This window comes from Drosophila eugracilis, unplaced genomic scaffold, assembly GCF_018153835.1.
Source record: "Drosophila eugracilis isolate 14026-0451.02 unplaced genomic scaffold, ASM1815383v1 contig_2147, whole genome shotgun sequence".
NCBI classification, from domain to species: Eukaryota; Metazoa; Arthropoda; class Insecta; order Diptera; family Drosophilidae; genus Drosophila; species Drosophila eugracilis.
Window position 1 is genome coordinate 2,985,926 of NW_024573030.1, and position 19,879 is coordinate 3,005,804.

Consider the following 19,879-nt stretch of genomic DNA (forward strand, 5'->3'; position numbering starts at 1 on the left):
TTCTGCCAGTGTACGCACTTCACTTTACTTTTAATATGTTAAACTGCGAGAGTTGACGACGCACAAAAGTGCGGCATGCCAAGCATGTGGACCATTACCCCCCAACCCTTAGCCTTTCAATTTACCCCCTCCCCACCTCCCCAACTAATGTGGAGTTCATAAAAAAAAATGTAAAGAAACGAGAACAGAGGCGCGGAGGCTATGTGGAATGTGGAAGGGGGTTGGAGGAGGGGTGCAGATAGGACACAAAGCCAATGCACAAACTGTAAAACTGTAGCCAAGCACTTTTTGATTTATGGAGAGCCAAGCGGGACTAGGTTAGACAGAATGTGGGCACAAAAACGGGAGGGGCTTTTCTATGAGAGAGCGCAGTTTGGTCGGAAGTGTAGACAATTTGTTAGAATTTATACAAAAAAATGCAGGCCGCTTTGCCCGAGTTAAAAATGGGGGGAGGGGATACTGAAGTGTTTCGCATATACATATATATATATATATATATATATATATATATATTATATTTAGTGGGACAGGACAGCAGGTCCTTTTTGGCCTTTATAAAACATGAGAGGCATTTCATTTTAAAGCAGCTCAAACAAAACAAATGCCTCGGCTTTTGTGTGGACTTGAAACTAATGATTTTCACTTACCACAGCGACAGAGGAAGAGCTGGGGAAAGTGGAGAATAGCTGGTCGACGGGGGATCCATCCATTCCACCCACACACACACACACACACACGGAATCTCAGCACAGATTTACATGACATTATGTCATTGTTGTTGCTTCTGCTTCTGCTGCTGCTGCTGTCTGTTTTTATGACGTCAATTATGTTTATGAGTGTCTAAACAAAAAGTCTTATAAAGCCGTCAGCATTCCCGTTGTCCTCGCATATGAGTGGGTGGCATTTTGGGTGGGCTACATCCTTGGACGTAGTTTGAGTTTAAGTGAATTTATTACCATGAGCAAAATTTATTTAAGCAGTCAAATGCACGTGAAGTGCATCTCAAGAAAGCTGTCACACAGTCTGCCCCTCGCCACCACTTTTCTCCTTCCCCCCCTCTCTCCACCCTCTTCTTTTTACATCTTGCTCTGACGTCAAAGGGACCAAAAAGGATGAAAATGGCAAGGAATTGGGGGAAAAACCAGGGCCAGGCTGCAGACAAATGCATGTGTAGCAAGATGCTGCTTTTTTCAGGGTCTTCTTCTTGTATATTAACATTAGGGTTAGCCAGGCTCGTAAAACTATATAAATTAAACAATACTTGGTAGATTTTGATAATGCAATAGATAAAGAGAGACATAAACGAATTTCTAGCTTTTGTTAAATAAGATTTATGCGAGATGCCTACTTGATGTCTCTAATAATCGCGTTTGATTGATTAAATATGGCAACTTGCTATAGCTCTTACAATTTTAATCCAGATCCTTTTAATGAGAAACTTTCTTTGCCTTTTCTGCGAAATTTTTGCAAAAATAATTTTCTCCGTTTGTTGACTCACCTTCGTGTGATGCACTTGTGCCAATGAGTGACATTTCTCGCACACACAGACACTTACGTAGACACAGGACACACTAGCAGGACACCCGAACACATACTTGCTTATACTTATACACGAGGCTGGGGGCAATGCAAATTCAACTTTGCCGCTGCTTGAAGCAGTTGTCAGTAATTTCAAGCGAATGGCAGGCCAGGACATTTCACAGAGCATCATCAGAAGGACATGCAGGGGCAGGAGCAGGAGCAGGAGCAGAAGCAAGAGGAGATCAGAAGCAAAAGCAGGAGAGCAGTGGCAAGAGCATGAGCTGGAGGTTGCAGTGCCAACATTGACGAGGACAACTCCTGCTGCAGTTGCAGTTCCTGGTTGCCTGAAATCAAATCAAATTCCCGACAAACATCAACAACAACCAGGACATGTCAGTGCAGTAAGTGTCTATGTGTGTGTGTGTGTGTGAGTGTGCGAGTGCCAGGATAATCAGCGTGATGGAGGGAAATTGAACAACAAGTTCCCGATTGCATGTCTTGGCCAGAAATCACAATTTTTAATGCCAAATAATTCGGACTGGCTGACAGGCATTGCCAAGCCCCCATTTCCCCCCTCCCTAAAAAGCCCTCTGTTAACCTTTTTCACAAAATTTTTTGGAAAAACTTGCTAGAGAGGACAATTTCCGGCTTTCTGTTTTTCCAATCAGATTTTTCTATAGCAAAGCTTTTGCGTGGGGAAATTAAGTTTAATGTCTTTCACATTTTCGTTAAAGGAAGTCGGACATAGTGAAATTTTTATTAATTAACGTTTGATATCATTTTTATTATATTTTAATATATATTTTTACACTTAAGCTTTGATTAATTTCTTTGACATTCCTTATAGTTCACATTCTTGAGTTCAACTTTCTTTGGTTTGATTTTGGAATACTTTCAATTATGTCGTGACCATTTTTGTGGCCAACTTTGAATTCATTTTATTTATGCACGATTTGGTGGCCTTGAAGGACACGATAGGCGGTGAGCGGTGGGCGTGACCGCACCTACAATTTCCGCATGTCAACTGCACTTTGCATGAGTGCTCAGCGAAGGCTTAACAATGGGGCGGGGTTTTTATATTTTTTGTATGGGACAGGGGGCCTGGCGCGCCCACACTTGTGCCACATCAGCTCTTCAACTCTTGACTCCTCGACTTGGTTGTGCTTTTCCACTGGATCATCGTCGTCGTCGTCGTCATCATCATCATCGTCGGTGTGGTTCGCTTTCCCCAGTTTTCCTGCCTGATTTTCCCGCTTTCTACGTACTCGATGCTTTGTTTTTTTTTCTGTGTGGCATTTCCACTTGATTTACAAAACTCAACGCAACAACGAGGATAAGGGGCAAGTGGGGCAACAACAAAACCACATTTGACTGACTGACGACTGACTGCCATGCCCCCACCATAGGCCCCTGTACCCACTATATACACCGACCCCCCTGTCTGAGTATAGTTGTCTGTGTGTCTGTGTGTGTGTGCCTGTTACAGAGTTGATTTATATGCACGTCGATTCGACGTAATTGAAGACGTGATCGAAATTCAAATTTTTGATTTTTAGAACCCGTGACTGGATTGGCATTTGTACAGGGACCTTCCGCTAGTTCCATTCACTACTGTCCGCCCCACAACCCCTTTTTGGCCACCCATATTTTCCCCGCTTCTTTTTTTTTTTTGTTGGCCTAATGTGATTTTGGTTTTTCATTCTCTTCGCCTTGTATTTGCCATGAAATAATTTTCTTTTTTTTTTGCTTTTTCTTTCTATTCTTTCTTTCGCAACAAGTAGGTTCTGAAAGGAACTATTTTTATCAATGAACTTGCATTTTATTGGAAAGAAAGAACTTGAAGAACTTTAAATAATATTTTTATATAAATTATTTACTAAAAAGAGATAAAGGGATTCAAGCAGTACTTAAATATTTGCTTATTTTGGAAACCCAAGAACTTATTTATTAATATTTAAATTAATATTTAAATTAAATTATCATTAAATCTATCATTTTTTGTTTCCATTTCACTAGATATTTCTTGTATCCATAATGAATTTCATGAACTTTTGTATTGTAAATGAGTAACAATATAATCCGCAGAGTATTTTCGACTATACCTTTTGCAGATTAAGTCCCTTAACTTGTTTGTCGGTTCTCCGCTGGGATGAGTTCCATGCCATCCCATGCCCATCCCGATCTGTTTGCCATTCCCAATCCGGAGCTCAATTCCCGGATTCAACTTCAGACTCTGTCAGGCATTTTCCATCCCAAGCTTCAATACGGTTAAATCAGCCATGAAAACGGATTGTCGTCTGTGCATTTTTGCATTTCTTTTGCTCATTTCATTGACTGGCTGGCTGGCTGGCTGGCGGAATGAATGAATGAATGAATGAGTGAATGAGGAACTGTCTGAATGACTGAGTGGCATGGCCTGACAAAACGTGACCTGCTGTCATGTCTAACAGTTTTCAATAATAATGGTTACCATCCAACCATAACCACCCATGATTTTCCACCTTTTCTGCATTTTCCGACCCCCCATTTGCTTATTAACACCGCCTTAATCTTGGGGATTATGTCTCTTTCACTCACTCACACACACACACACGCGCATACTTTAATTCGACTGACATTAACTTCAACACCTGGTGGGGGTGGAATTGGGAAGGGAAAATGGCTGGAAAAGACAGCAGAGGAAGATGGGGCGGGACACCTCGCACTCATCCAGATGCTAATGGTTGTGTTGTCGACACTCCAGACATTTTCTGGCTTTATGTGTCACCCGTTTGTTGCTTCTGCTTTTCCACCTACCTGACCCCCTGCCCCCTGCCATCTATCCAACTTTTCCACCTTGATCCTGTTGTTCTGCCTTTGAAAGTTTCTAGGCTCAGTGATGAGGCCTATCTGTGATTTTCTTCGCTTAAATCACTTTAAATAAAAAATAAGATGATTTCTTTTTCGAATTAAAAACTAGTTTAAAAAGAGAAAAATAATACATATTAAGATTATTTTCTAATTTATTATAATTTTCCAGAAGAAGTCACAATATTTTTTACCTTAAGACATAGGGATGTTAGTGACTGAGTGTGAGGATGTTTGGCTTTGCTTGTGTGCTCCGTAGAGTTTGCCTAGGCTGTTGTGCTTTTGTCTTATGTTTCGTTTGTGTTAATATTTACATAATTGTGGTTAAAAGTAGCTTTTAAGATGTTTTTAACTGGCATATGGAGAGATGGAGCCTCCTCCTTCTTTCCCAACATTTTCGTTGCCATTTTGTCAGGTTTGGCTTTTGTTTCTGCATTTAATGGCCCCCAGAAACAACAACTGACAAATGTTAGAATCCGTTTTATTGCTGAAATCTCCGACCCCTTTTTGGCCAACAACTCCTCCCTCCCCCGCCTCCACCATCATCACTTCTAATGGCTTGACATTTTAATAAAGAGGAGTTTTAAGAAAGGTTGGTGGGAAGGGGTGGCAGGAAAACTACTGCCAACAACTTTTGGATACGAGTATTTCGGTTTGTTTTGGCCAACAAAAGCAGCAATTTTTCACTATTTACACACAGAAATGCTGAAAATATTTTTGGCAAACCTCAAACATTCCTTTTTTTATATTTTTTGCTTTCGATTTTTTTTTCGTAACTCATCTCGGCTTTTTTGTGCCTGGATTTCGAGATGAATTTGTTGGTAAAATTGTTTGGGTTTTAAAATATTGAAGAGGAGAGAGAGGAGTGGTTGTGGGTGGTGGTGGTAGAACTATCCACATATCCGTTTGTGTTTAGTTAGTTGAATGGTGAGCGAGAGGGGAGGGCGGTGGGCTTGGTTTACCCACTATCCCCCCCAAAAAATGTTTGTTGGTTTCTCTCAGAATCTGAATTTCCACCAACCCCCGTTCTGTTTTCCCCATAGTTTTCCCTTCAAGCTTGTTAGCAAACGTTTACGCAAGTGGGCGGTAGGACTATGTGTGGGCGCGGCACTTGATGGTCTGCAACTTTTGTTGTTGGCAGGCAGCTAGAGAGGAGAAACTTTAACTTTTTGGCAACTTGTTTCAACGCTTCCAACCATCGGCTGGCGGAGATTCGAAGGCTTGGGTTGGGTGTTATCAAGGGGTTAAAGGTGGTCAGCCGCATAAGGCAAAATTGTGGCTGGAAAGCTCAAAAGTGCCGCAAAGCGAAGAACAAGTGATAATGGCTAAGTCTAAGCTATAATGGATTATCACAAAGTTTTCCAAGATTTTCTTTAGATTCAGGTGTTATTTATATCTCAGCTTAGGTCTTATTAATGTATTTTATATGCCATTTAAAACTTAACAAATGTTTTTTTTTAAATATCAAATTCAAGATTTCTATTGATCCAGCAGGCTAGGCTTTTTCCTTTCGGGAGTTTCAAAGCGATTTAAGTCTATATTTTCCAGTGCAATACGTTCTCTCTCTGTGAAGTAACAAAAAAAAAACATATTCGAATATATATTTTAGTAAAATTTAAAAAGAAAACAATATATTGATAAATATATATTTTGAAAATAAAGAGAATGGCTTTTGGACTGCCAATTTGGACGCCAGTGTTCATATTCTTCTTGCTCTTTTTGTCCATAGTGTGGGGTAAGCCTTCTCGTAAGCAAATATATCCTTAAAGGATATAGTTCTTGTTGAAATTAAAAGATTAATATTCCAATAGTGGTAGTGAATCGCGAGGGACTATTGGATATGTACCGCCGTCAGGTTCATGAACCAGATTCTCATAAAGGAGGAGTGGAATGTCCACAAATGGGTTTCAAGCGTAAAAGCTTCGATCGTTCATTGAATCGTGAGTTGGTTTTAGTTTTATTGGGTTTTTTTTTTATTAGTAATGACAGATTTGTTTAGCTTTTGAAGCTTTTCTTGCGTGGCCTCGAAGAACTCAAGAAATTGACGAAGTGGACAAGGGTGAGCCATTTCAAGGCAATTGGTGTCAGCATGGACATATAGCCCAGGATAATGGCGAGGATCTTGAACCCAAGTTGGGAATGATGGAATATGACGATTCAGATCATATCAATCAGAGTCCAGATCTAGATACGATTGATAATTTTCAATGTAAGCCAAAACCAAAGTGTTGCCTCATCCAAAAAACCCATATAATCGTACAAATTTTAGCCATCAATTCTGGGTTGGTAAATAATCCCATGATGGATTATAAACGAGAATTTGCCAGCGATGAGGCCAATCCCTATGTGGAGAGCCTTGAACAGCGTTTTGAGCCCTTGCCGAAACCCTATTCAGAATAGCCCATGTTTCTTATGAAAATCTTTAAATTTTTAAGAGTTTAATCGATTTTATCTATCAAATAAAGCATCTTTCTGTTGTACTTCTTAAAGTCATTTTTTTCTATTTGCAATTCTTAAGACCTTTTATTTTGCTGATGTAACTTAACCATTAATTTCATTCAAGTTGAGACAAGTTGAAAGTGAATTTAGTTTTTGACAAAACAATACTTAATTATCCTGTGTGTGAAGGGAGCGGCTGTCCAATTTCAACTGTCAGTGTGGAAAAAATGAGAAAAATGGGGGGAATGGAAAAATGGAAAAGTTTACTTGATCGGTGATTTGCGTGGCGCCCTCTGATGCCCAATTTGGGAGGGCAATTACCGAGCGATTAAAGAGCGCGAAGTTTCCATGCGAAAACTCGGTGGAAAAACTGATGAAAGTTTTTCGGACCGAACAGCTGGCGCGCAATAAACGTAATCAAATTTAATTTCAACAAATTGCTTTTGAATTACGCGACCTTCGTTGGCGCCGCTCAAGCGCAAAAGAGTTGGAAAATATTTAAAATAATAATAACTTTTCCAACCCACCCAACTGCCTTCTTCTTCTGCCACTCCTTTCATTCGATGTGTTTGTGCCGCAGAACAATTGCCACAATAACAACAGCAATTTGCGCTTGAAATAATGGAATGAGTGGCCGCCCACGCGGCGTAAACGTAATCATAAAAATTATGATTCATTTGCCATCAGGCAGACAGACAGACCGATAGATAGATATGGCGGAAAAAATCGGACATGGGTTTGAGTTACGAAGAGTTCCGAAAGCTCGGTTCCTAATAAACAAATTAATTTGATTGAAGCCCGAATGCCAAAACTTTTCATTACAAGTTGCAAAAGCAAATTTCATGTTTTTTTTTTTCGTCTTCAGGGTGGCAAATCCATTTGGTAGAATTAGCTGGGAACTGGAAAAGTTTCTGCTTTAAAATTGCTACAGAAAATGTTTTCAAATCTGAAATTATTGAAGTTTTACAAGTCAATTCTGGGAGCTGTGAAAAAAGGTGGCTTTTTAATGTAGGATTTTCATTAGACATAATTATGTATTTTGTGTGAGCCACCTTGAAGGTGGAATAGGGCTTAGTAAATGTTTGGTTAAAGTCATGATTGCGTTTTAAAAACTTTTGATAAAATGCCAAAGGAATCGACTGAAGTTGTTCTTTGAAAATTCTGCAATCGTTTCACATTATTTTAGCCACAAATCGCAGAGGACTAGTGGCTAGTGGAAAGCGGCTAATTAAGGCTTTCACAATGGACCACGTTGTACACCGTTTGCTCTCTTTTTTCCTAGGTAAATTACATGTAAACAATCGTCCAATCCTGTTTGTTTGCTCTTGTTTTCCCTTCCAGTTTTTTTCCAGTTTAAGCCATCATCAACTGACAATTTTGTGGCTCTGCGATGTCCTTCTGGCCGCCGCTCATTGCACATTTACATTTTGGCCAAAAGGGGGGGGAAAGGGTCGAAAAGTCAAACTAATCTAACAACTGCTAACAATAAGAACCAGCCTTCTAACGCCACGGGCAGCCAACGGGTTTTCGCCTCTTTTTCACTACCATTTCCTCCCCCCCCGGGCATTTTCCCGGCTTTGTGCATGTTGTTTTAACAAAGCATTTTGTAGTTGGCAAATATATCTGTGCTTCTGTATCTGTTCGTATATTTGTATATTTGTATATACATATATATGTATGTGTATATTTGTAGGTTGACAATTTTGCGTTGTCAGTTGTTGTTTTAATTAGAAAACTTTTTTACCAAACAACAGCAGTAGTAGAAGCGGCAGTCACAGCGTCAGGCAGTAGCAAAAAAAGGAATCCGAGGCAATGGCAAAACTCAAAAAACGATTTTGAACGCCACAGTACTTTCATCACATCACCGCCCCCTTTTTATACCCGTTACTCGTAGAGTAAAAGGGTATACTAGATTCGTTGAAAAGTATGTAACAGATAGAAGGAAGCTTTTGCGACCCTATAAAGTATATATATTCTTGATCAGGATCAATAACGAAGTCGATTGAGCCATGTCCGTCTGTCCGTCCGTCCGTCCGTCCGTCCGTCCGTCCGTCCGTCCGTCCGTATGAACGCTGAGATCTCAGGAACTATAGCAGATACAAATCTGAGATTAAGCATGAAGATTCTTGAGGTCCCGGGACAGCGCAAGTTTATTACAGCATCCTGCCACGCCCACTCTAACGCCCACAAATCGCAAAAAACTAAAATTGCTGAAATCTCAGGAACTATTGTAGATGGAAAGTTGAAATTCAGAAAGTATAATCTTTAGATGACAGCGCATCTTATAGTGCTACTACTATCCGGCCACACCCACCCATACGCCCACAAGGCTCGAAAGACGGTTTTCGGATTTTCTAGAAAATCTGATATCTCGGTAACTATAAGAGATAGAAAGTTCGGATCAAGCATGTATGTTTCTATGATGCTCCCAATGCGAATTGTTTTTTTCCGATCACGCCACGCCCACTCTAACGCCCACAAAACCCGAAAAACCAAAAATGCAAAAATCTCGAAAACTATAAAAGCTACACAATTTTGCTTAGGAACACGTATTTAAGAGATGCGTCTGCAACTTGTCACGAAGTTGCATCCGGCCACGCCCACTCTAACGCCCACAAACCGCGGAAAACTGTGGAGTCTATAATATTATTATGAATGCCTTTGTTTGACCTTGTGTAACTTTTTTCTGTTAATATCTATCGAGTTACAAAAGATTTTTCAAATCGGAACATTATTTCGCTATTTATGAAGAAATTAAGGTTATAAGGCTCCACATGGGCAGTGACGTCACTATAAGCATACTCAACATACTTCCTCTGACAATAGGTGGCGCCTTTTGAATTTCCACTAGCAAAATTAATATTTTAAAATTGTGTAAAACAGTAACGGGTATCTTATAGTCGCGGCACTCGACTATAGCGTTTCCTCTTGTTAGTATTTGCATTTTCTATTTTATTTTCATGCCTGCCAAATGAATAATGAATTTCCTCTTCATTTTCACATTTTCGGATTTCTGTTTCTGTTTTCCATCTGCTGTGCTAGTGTATGGGTTTGAATTACTTATCGCAAAATTCATGGGCTCACAATAAAAGCATACCATTTTCAATCAGATCTAGAGAAGTGATATCCGACTATCCATCTAGACCAAGAAAATATAGTTTCCCTCATTGCATTTTCTTATTCCGTCATACCATCTCCCTTCTTTATTCGATTTTCATTTCTTTTTTTCTGTTTATTTTGCAAAATTAAATCCAACGTTTTAGTTTTATGAGGCAAAACTTGCTTTGTTTGCTAAATGATAAAGGCAAAGAAGAAGGGGATGCGGCCAACCGCAAAGCCAACGGCCTAAGAAGGCACCAATTCGAATGACGAATACTCTTATTTAAATATTGTTTAAATTTTAATGTTTATATTTGTTTACTTGATTACAGAGCAGTTCTTAAGGATATTTTTAATTTATAGTAAAAATATTTTTATAACCTTTATTAACAAAACATTTTTTCTCTAAAATGCTAAGTAGCCTCATCAATTCCTAGGGTATATCTTTGATCTTCGCGAGAATAGAAATAAAAACGCTGCATCTGATGATGCACAAACACAGAAACTCACATGGACAGAGTCACATGTATTAGAGTGCGGTTTGTTGTCAATCTCGTTAGAAACGAATCCTTTCGTAATCCTTGTGCTTCAGCTGTAGCTTTTTTTTTTGCGCTTTGCTTTATTTTTGTTACTAGGACGTTGACGTCACTGGGCGATTCATGCGTTTTTGCTCCTTAATCCTGCTCTGCTGCTGCCACCATCAAGATGAGCTTCATGGTAGTAGTTTTAGGAGGGGACTAAAGTCGGGTTAGGAATGGGTGGCACTACCACTATTACCATCGCTATCAGCAGCTCAGCATCTAACCATCTTACCGCCCACATCCAACAACATGCAGCGTTTCCAATTTCACGACGAGCCCTGCAAATCCCACATAAGAAATTGTTTTCCCCAGTTATCTTTCATTTTCTGCAGCCGCTTTTCTTTTGCTTTTATCGGGGAAATGGGGGAGCTGAAAAAAAGGCCTTGTAATTATTTTTGGGCTAGTTAAAAATGTTAAATGCCGTGGCTGGCTGTACGACAACTACAAATGGGCCATCATTATTTATTTTTGGTATATTCTTGGCATTCACTTCGCTAAATATGATTGATGGCCCTTGTCGCGTTACGTAATCGCGCTGTCATAAACGAATGTGTGTGTTAGAATGTGTTTTGGGGTGTGCGGTTGTCTAGGTGTGAGTTCGGCGAACTTAAGCCATAAAAAGACATAATTTTTTGCAGGTGTGCCGTCAAGGGTCTTAACACTTTGTTGCCGCTTTTCAGTCACTGACATGCAGCCGTCACAAAGTTGTTTACGTGATTTCCAGATAATTATCAACATATTGTGTACACTGCGAAAAATAAGTAAAGCAAATAAGGGGATTGAAAAATATACATTAAATTTAAATGATTTAAGCCTTTTTGTGCAAACTTTAGTTGAGCTATTTTACAGAGGCAGAAAGCATTACTTAGAATCAAACTAAGAACCTAGATTTTCTGTTATAACTTCCGGCAGAAAAAAATATATATATTTCCGGTATAACAAGTATTTAAATTCTTTTAGCTGCCGGCTTTAAAAGTGTCCTTATTCGATTCAATTCAATTCGATTGAGCTCAAAAGCAGCTGAGTCAAGGACAGACAACAAACAGGAAACTGGGGGTAATGGAACGCATATTTACGCATTAATCAATGGGGCAAACACGGCTAGAAGGAAATAAAAATGAATGAAGGAATGGCCGAAGATGGTGAACAGGTATCCCCTCCATTTTTCCGCCAACCTCCCAGACGCTTTTCCTTTCCCCTCTTCAATGTCCTCCGCTCATTTCCATTTTGATCCTAAGCTTGGCCTAGCCTGTTCATGTGGAAATCGAGTGCGGTTTGTGCGTCTTGGTAGACGTAACAAGAAATAGAAATAAATATTTATGTATCGACTTTGTGATACCTGTTAATGTAAGGTTTTAAAAGATCCTCAGATCTTAACTTTAAAGGATATGGTAAAATATACTTAAGTTCTATAAACTCTCTATATCTTTCATAGATCCTAAGATTGATCTAAAAACTTTCCGAAAATCCTTAACTCTTATAAACTTTCTCACGATTACGATATACCCTTTGATCCAATGGTTCAAAGGATATATAAACGGAAAACGGAGGAGCAAATATTCGAGTGGCAGGGTGGCAAGTGGGTGGTTGAATGGCGCGTGGCGCCTCAGGATATGGGCGCCATAATGATATGAGTCACTGACTCAACAACGACAACCGACGTCTTCCAATAAGAGGGGGTGCATAATAATCGGAAGAGCAAAAAAAAAAAGAACTAGAAGAGAAAAAAAAACTGGATAAGTCTAGCGTTGACGTTCCATAAAGCAAATCAATTCGTTGTTGTCGTAACAGTTTTGTTTCTTTCTGCTTATTTCAGCAAATTGTGTGAGGGCCCCGCGGGGCAGAAATGTGGTGTGTGTGTGTGTGTTCGGTGTACTTATAGCATGTATATATTGGCAGGGCATATAAATAAATTATTAGCAAAATAAATGTTTAGCTAAGGGCGTGAGAATGCCATACCCCAAACCAAAAGTATTTGGCCTTCCGATGGGGCGTTGTGGCGATGGGGCGATGGGGGGTTATAAAGATTAGATGAATGATAAATACAATATTTTTATCTGTATCTGATATGCAAATATTATGAAAAGCAAGCGATAATTCTAGGAAGAAATGGTAATGTCCTTAATTTTTAAAAAGTAAATCAACTTTAAGTTTCTTAGAAAGTTACCAAAAATACAAACTTTTGAATGAAATTTAAGTTTCAAATATTATTTAGGAATCCTACAGATAAAAATTAATTTTGCCCATTCTGAGACTTCAAAAATCTTTGATAGACCAAAGTTAATTAACCCTTTATTGTTTTAATAATTCCCCTACATTACCCGCAAATTGGAAAACTCGTTTCGATTTAATTTTGTCTTAAGAAAATTGTTGCATACTTTTGTGGTATAATTTTTAATTGCAATTGGCCTTTCGAGCATTTCAAGCATGTTAATTGGCAAAACAAACTGCTGCTGGCATTTAAACGATGCCATGACCACTAACTTTCCAGATCTCTGCAAAGAAGTGGGCGTGGCACTCGCAGTTTTTTGACAAACTGATGCATATCCCATGAAGATGGAGATGGATTCTCTATGGCTTCGCTTTCTAGATTTGCTGGATTTCTGGATCAATTTGCATGCGCCGCAGAACAAAGCGACGATGAGTTGCCAACATCAGCATCAGAATTAAGCCAAGTTTATGCCAGTATAACTGACAGGGGGTACTCCGTTTTGCAAGCAAACTTGACGACAAAAGTTTTTAACCGAATTAGCATCTTGCCAGACAGTTTCCGGCCAGCACACATATACACGCAGATAGACTTATAGACTCTCTCGGCATTGGTATTGGTTGGAAAACAGGGTAACTGGGAATCCCCCGACTTTGATTTCCATATGTATTGTTATCCCGGCTGCCCATTTGTTTGTTGTTTTAATTAGAAAACTTGCCAAACAGTCGTCGACGGACGGAATTAATGAATTTCCCATGCCAATGCTGATACCCATGCCAAGCCACCCACACATTCTCCCCACTTTTGGACTATAAAAAATCGCCCAACCGGCAAATTGGCAATGCCCAGGGCTTACAACACTATGCAGTGTGAAAAATGTTTTGTCAACTTTAAATATATTTTTAGATTTTGAAAATATTAAAATATTATTGTTAATTTTTAACAATTATATGGATTTTATGGTCTTGAAACTTTTTAATTATTTGAAATTTAGGAGTTTTTCTTTTTTTTTTCGATGTGTATAAACAGATTGGCATTCATTTTTTTTTAGGGATTTATATTGCTTATTGAGTGTGGCGCGTGCCAAATTTATTTTCTTTTTATTTTCTCGTATTATCTGACAATGTTTTACGACCTCCATATGGAGCTAACAATGCCTGCAATTTATGTTGATTTGCGTGTCGTGACACTCGCAGCATTTAATTGCAGGCTTCGAGTGGTCTGTCGCCTTTTTCCACATCTTCAGGGGCATAATTAATGAGGTCATCATAAATCTGTTTTTCGAAAGGGGAAGTGCCCAGTAGTGGATGTTCTTTTCGTTGGTCCTTCTTCTCTGAAGATTTTCCCCAAGTATTTTACTTTCATTTGGGCCAAAAAGGGAACTTATAATTCCTTCATTTTTTTTGTTTTTTTTTTTTGTTTTTTTCGCACTGCCCACTTGAGGGCGTCAAACACTTTCGCTTTTAATTACCGCGCGCGGCGCTGGCGAAATTAATGTTTGCTGTCATGTTTGCCCAGCAAATAAAAAATGAACGGCCAAGAGTACTTAGCGCAAATGACAAATGCTCCCGGGCGTCCCAAAAAGGTGGTGGAGTGAGGGACAGTTTATTAAGTTTAGCAGCCTTTCGGTTGTTTTTCCAAACCCAAAAAAAAAAATAACAAATGTATAAGCAAAGGATGCAGAAGCGTAGGAGAACTTAATGTTATTAGTAACTTATTTATATTTTTACATTTTATTTCACTTAATAAGAGACAATGCTTAAAAGTTATTCAGTAGCTAGCCTTCTTCTCAGCCCACCAAAAAAAAAATCCCCATTTTCGTACGCCACTGAACGGATGTCCTTTGACCCTGTGAGCCACTTTATTAAAATCAAACATAATGCCAGGGCAAATTAATTTTCTTGGGCCTGGCAAACATTTAATCTTTTGGCCGTAATAGTTTTAGACCCTCTGGACACTGGACAGCTGTCAGTGCGGTGGGGGAAAAGCGAATGGAAAAGGAGTGTGAAAACAGAGAGAGAGAGAGAATGGAAAAGAATTTTCCCTTTTGCCAGTCGCCCTTCTTTTCTCCAATACCGAAGTATTATTTTAATAAAGCAAAAATGTGAGTGTGACATTTCACCTTTTTGTTGTTTTGTCTCCAAATGGAATTTCCATCTTGCCCTCGACTTGATGAGGGTCATTCATTCCATCTTAAAGCTGAACCTGGCAAAATTGGCGAAGGAAAATGGTAAATGGTAAAAAAAATGAAATCCAAGTAGAAGGAAAACTGAAACCAAAACCGAAAAACCGAATCCGCTCTGTGAATGTGACTGTGACTGTGACTGTGGCTGTGGCGAAAGCATTTCATTAAAAACTTCCAGGCTATTAAGCAAAACTTTGTGCAGCATTTTGCCAAAACTGTGTGATAAGTATCTGAACAAAATGCAAAGCTGCCAAAGGACGCAGGACACAGGACGTTGGCTATGGCGATGACGATGACGATGACGGCGATGAAGACGACAGCTGATGAAAATCGCGAGCGCGAGCGCAAGCCCGAGTGCGAGTTTTCCTCAACAAATCACAATTTTCGCCGCAAATTGCTGTTGGGGAAAAGAAGTTCAAACATTTGTCCAAGGATCCAAGGATCCAGGAAAAAGGACCGAAGTCAGTGGATGGGGCCAAGGCGTTGTTGAACAACAATTGAATTGCAGTTGCTGGCCGTGCCTGGCGTGACAAGAGTGCAAGAAGTGCCGCGGAAAATGTGAAAAAGTGGGATCGGGGTGGTGTGGGCGTGGCTGGCGCCGTTTGAAATGCGTGATTCAAAGCGCCGACAACAACAGGAAACACACACACACACACCAACAAAAATGCTGGGAAAATAATAATTGGAAAAAAATCGCGTTTCGAATACTCTTTAGGTGGAGTAGGTCTTCATTTCTTGTTGAGAATTTGAACATTAAGGCAAGGCTTGGTCTGTTATAAAAGGAATAATAACTTTTTACTGTAAATATATTTTTGTTTTTAAATTTATTGAAAAGTTCTTTCCGTTTCGTTTGTAATCTTGAAAATGTCCGAAAATGGTCGATTTTTACAATATTTTTCTGTTTCTTTTTTTTTTTTAAGAAACTTTCCTACATTTATGCTACCTTTTTTAAATTATTTTTACATAAGAATAGCTTCACTTCGCTGTAATTTACCTCGCTTTCTTAGTCAGCAGGGTTGCTGCGTCAATGAACTTAATTTCCGCTGGGTGTTTGGTGTTTCTGTAGATCCTGTGCGGGTCCTTTGACTCCTTCCGCTGTTCCTGTTGTTTGTGTTTGTTCTATAAATTTTCTGGCAATTTGCAGAAGCGACAAGAGTCGTTGTCGATGCTTGGCTAATGTAGCACATGATTTATAATATTTCAAATGACAGTGGCTTTTAGCCAGGGGAGAATTGTGAAAAGGATTTCTTGGCCAAAAAGTTTTGTGCCGTGTTTTTGGATTTTGGTCGGTCCTTGGCTTGGTCCTTTACCTTCAGTTTTGCCAGTAAATATATGCTAAATAGGCTTTTTGACATTCTAGCTGTCTGCCGGAATTTTATTCACATCCTGTGAGTGGGACAAGGGAACATCCTGCAGGAGTCTGGCCAGCTGTAGGCCAGCTCCTGGCATATCCAGTTACATTTCATTAAATTTTATTTTCACGTGCCGTCTGCTTTCGCTCTTTTCCCCCTTTTTTTTTCTGTCTTGTGGCATTTTCGGGCCATTGTGTGCGTGGCCTTAAGCGGAAACTTCGACAGGAAGCACCTGATTCGTAAAATATTGAAAAAGTTTTCTTTTTTCCTGTTCTCGATTTCTTTTTTTTTTTTTTTTTATTTGGCTTCTTGACGTAGGGTCTTGCGGGAGGCTGCTGGCTGTCTGTTGCCCTTTATTTATTTTGGAGTTTGATAATCTGTGGTTAAAAAATATAACAAAAATGTAAAGTTAATGTGGTCTTCGAGGCTTATTTCGATCAGCTATTAATTTTTGAGCCCTGAAACTTGAATAATTATTTATTATTTAAAAATAAAGTTAATAAAGTTTTTTAAAAATTTCCAATATTGTATTGTATTGCTTAGAAATTCTCAATCTACTCTATCTTTTCCTGCCTAAAAGGCATATGAGATTATTTTACATGCGAAGTTTCAGTATTTTTTGTTGCTTGTGTTTGTTGTTGATGTTGATGTTGATATAAAATTATTGCAAAATAAATGCAAATTGAATTTCTCATGCATAATTTGCTTAGAAGTTAAGGAAAAGTTATAGCCTGGACTTTGATGTGTTTTGTGAGTGTTTGGAGTCATCCTTCCTTTCGGTTTATATAAATGTGTTTTGAATTTTAATGTGCGCCATGTAGCGTGCATAATCGAAATGGAAATGCCCATAGACGGACCATTAGAGTTTACATATCAGATCACTAATTGTTAGCTTTATCTCTTGATTAATTCTGAAATGTTTTAAATTGTAATCGATTTCTTAATATTGACTGAATAAAACTTTTGAATATAAAAAAATGTTGTCCAAAAATTGATGTTACCGCTTATCGAAAACCAAATTTTTCTCCCAAACATAAAAGTATTTTGTCAATAACTTAGCCAATGATGGCCCGAATACGGAATGCCATGCCTCGTTGTAATCGTTATTAAATTTTCATAAAAACTGCATTCACAGATAAAAATCGTAATTTTTTGGAATTTTTAGCAACATTTTTTATATAAAAATGCGAAATTTGGACTCGTTCAATTTTCTCCCAAGAACAATAGCATTTCGGCCAAAAATAAACCATCAATGGTCCAAATATGGATTACCACGTTCAGCTTGTTTTCTTAATAGATCTGCAGTCAAAGTTAAAAACGTACTTATTTTCCCCCCAAAATGACAGTATTTTGGCAATAACTAAGTCAATAATGCTAATTCAATATGACCCAAATATGGAATCAGTTTGTCATTAAATTCCCTTTCTATCGGAATTGAAAGCCAGATAATTAAATTTTGGGATATTTTCCACAAAAATGACTTATACTTACTTTAACATTGATGTTCAGTGTGTGCTTACTTAGTGTGTTCTGCCAAAAGGATCTCATTAGGCGACGAACTCAACAGTTTCAACCGATTTCAAGAACTGGACATCACACTCACGTGTGAGCTCTCGTATTTCAGCACGTTTCTCATATTTATTTTGATTAATGTCCACTTATCCACTTGCCACCAGCAATTTCAATCGTCTCCAACATCTCGCCGGCTAACTGCACGTGCTGCCAGAAAGCGAGGTCGAAGGGAATTGTCTATATTGGCCAGATAGCTAGCTAGATAGCCAGTTAGCCAGTTGGCAGCGACAGCAATTGATGTTCCACCCACTTTTCAGGACCTTTTGCACCTGGCCAAAGGCCCACGTAGACAGGTCCACATCTTGGTTATCATCCCATGGCCATCTTGGCCACCCCGGTATCCGGTTTTTGGCCGCGTCTCAAAAGATCCTGGCATCAGTTGCACTGGCCTCTGTACGTGTTCGCACTTCGGAGCGCACGTGACTACTAAACTCGAATTTATTGAATATTTGCCATTGGCCATTTGATTTCTTATTAGGCAAAGGCTTATCATATTATTTGGTATATTCTCGTATACCATCCGAAATTGACGCTTTAAGCCAGCTAACCATATATGTAAATATGCTAATTTAAAGTCAGGCAACTAACTAACTAACTAACACACGTAGCCGTGAAGGCTACTTATATAATTAAATGTGACCCACAGCTGCCAGATTTGTTCACCGGAATTCGCCAGAGCATTTGGCATTTATCTCTCATAATACACAGACGACCTTTGCCATACAGGTCGAAAAAGTACACACAACTTTTTCACAATCATAAAAAAGTTATGTCGGACAATGAAAGCCTTGGAATGCCCTTTTTAAGATCAAATTTTAAGTTTAGGAAAATAGAATTCTTAGCGTTTAATTTATTACCAAACAAAGTTTAAGTTGCATTTAGCAAAATATATTTTAAAATATAAAGAAACATTTTGTTTTTTAGAACTAAAATGCCACACATTTCGTGTCATGAAGGGCATAGAAAAACACTCGCTGGCACATACTTACAACTGCAACAACAACAACTGTATAGTTAAAGTACATTCCTCTATGCGTATGTATATGCATACTTTCATGATTTTTCATGTTTTTATGCGGCATACCAGAAATGTGGCAGTTTTTTTTTTTTTTTTTTTTTAAATGTTTTCCCATGGAAATGGTAAACTCAGAACTGCACTGGTAGACGACGACGACGACGACGACGACAACGACGATGTTCAGGATGACACTTCCGTGTTATCTGCTCTTGTGGAACTGGTAACTGGGTTAATGTGGCAAACTGACAGTGCCAAGAACTGGAAAACTTTCTGGCCGAGAATTTCGCCACTAATGTCCTTTAGAGTTTGAGATTGGGTGAAATGGTTGTGTTGTAAGGTCCTGTTTTTGGGCGGCCAACTAGTGTGGCATTTGATGTGTTAATCATGCGTGAAATTAATTCGTTCCACAATGTCTCATTAGTCTGCATTAACTGAAGCGACCAAGCGGTCAGGCCAACAAGGATACACAGCAGCAGTAGCAGGACAATGGGGACAGCAAGGACGGCCAGAAGGACATGGCCACTCGCACACATGGCTCATATATTATTAAGTTAATCCCAAACCATCGTCTCACCATCGTCGCTTGGTGCGCTCAAGTGCTTAAAATTAAATAATTAATTAAACTTCAGCCAGGGAGCGATGGGGGGGACTCAAAGGAGCGGGGTGTGTGAGTGTAGTACTCGATGTGGCATGGTGCTCAGTATCTGTAATGGTATCGTATCTCTATTTAACTGTATTTGTACACCAAAAGAAATATTTAAATGGCAAGAACTGACTGTTATTAATTGGGAATAAATCATATTCAAATATTATTAGAGCTACCAAAAATTTTGGAATTTTAAATTTAACTAATTAAATATTAACTGTAAGCCCTTTTTTTTGCCAGTGCTTTTGTGGTATTTTGGTAGAGTGGAGACTGTATCACAATGCGAGTCACATCTGCGCTTAGCAGCTCATGAATATCGTATTAACTTTTACTTTTCGTGCCCTCAGTGGGGCTACGTGTTTGGTTTTTGGCTTCTTGGTGTTTTTAGCCAAAAATCAGTGGGGCGGGAA

At 39.0% G+C, this 19,879-nt stretch overlaps 2 protein-coding genes across 3 annotated transcripts in view; both read left to right on the forward strand.

The window, feature by feature from the left end:
* LOC108104967 (carbonic anhydrase-related protein 10) overlaps nt 1–19,879 on the forward strand; it is an 82,403-nt gene that overhangs the window by 12,238 nt on the left and 50,286 nt on the right. The gene's annotated exons all lie outside the window — the stretch shown is intronic.
* On the forward strand, nt 5,937–6,909 carry LOC108104968. Of its 2 annotated transcripts, none has more exons than XM_017211338.2 (4): nt 5,937–6,115; nt 6,180–6,308; nt 6,368–6,577; nt 6,638–6,909. In XM_017211338.2, the coding sequence occupies exons 1-4, from the start codon at nt 6,034–6,036 to the stop codon at nt 6,766–6,768; spliced, it is 552 nt and encodes a 183-aa protein (XP_017066827.1). In that variant the 5' UTR covers nt 5,937–6,033; the 3' UTR covers nt 6,769–6,909. The 2 variants fall into 2 exon arrangements, with proteins under 2 accessions (XP_017066827.1, XP_017066828.1); XM_017211339.2 differs by having other exon boundaries at nt 5,937–6,103.

Excerpts from the sequence above, each read along its gene's own strand:
- LOC108104968 (XM_017211338.2), top strand. The coding sequence starts at position 6,034 with ATGGCTTTTGGACTGCCAATTTGGACGCCAGTGTTCATATTCTTCTTG. Across the intron at positions 6,309-6,367 it reads CTTCGATCGTTCATTGAATC|CTTTTGAAGCTTTTCTTGCG; the intron begins GTGAGTTGGTTT and ends AGATTTGTTTAG. Across the intron at positions 6,578-6,637 it reads TACGATTGATAATTTTCAAT|CCATCAATTCTGGGTTGGTA; the intron begins GTAAGCCAAAAC and ends TACAAATTTTAG.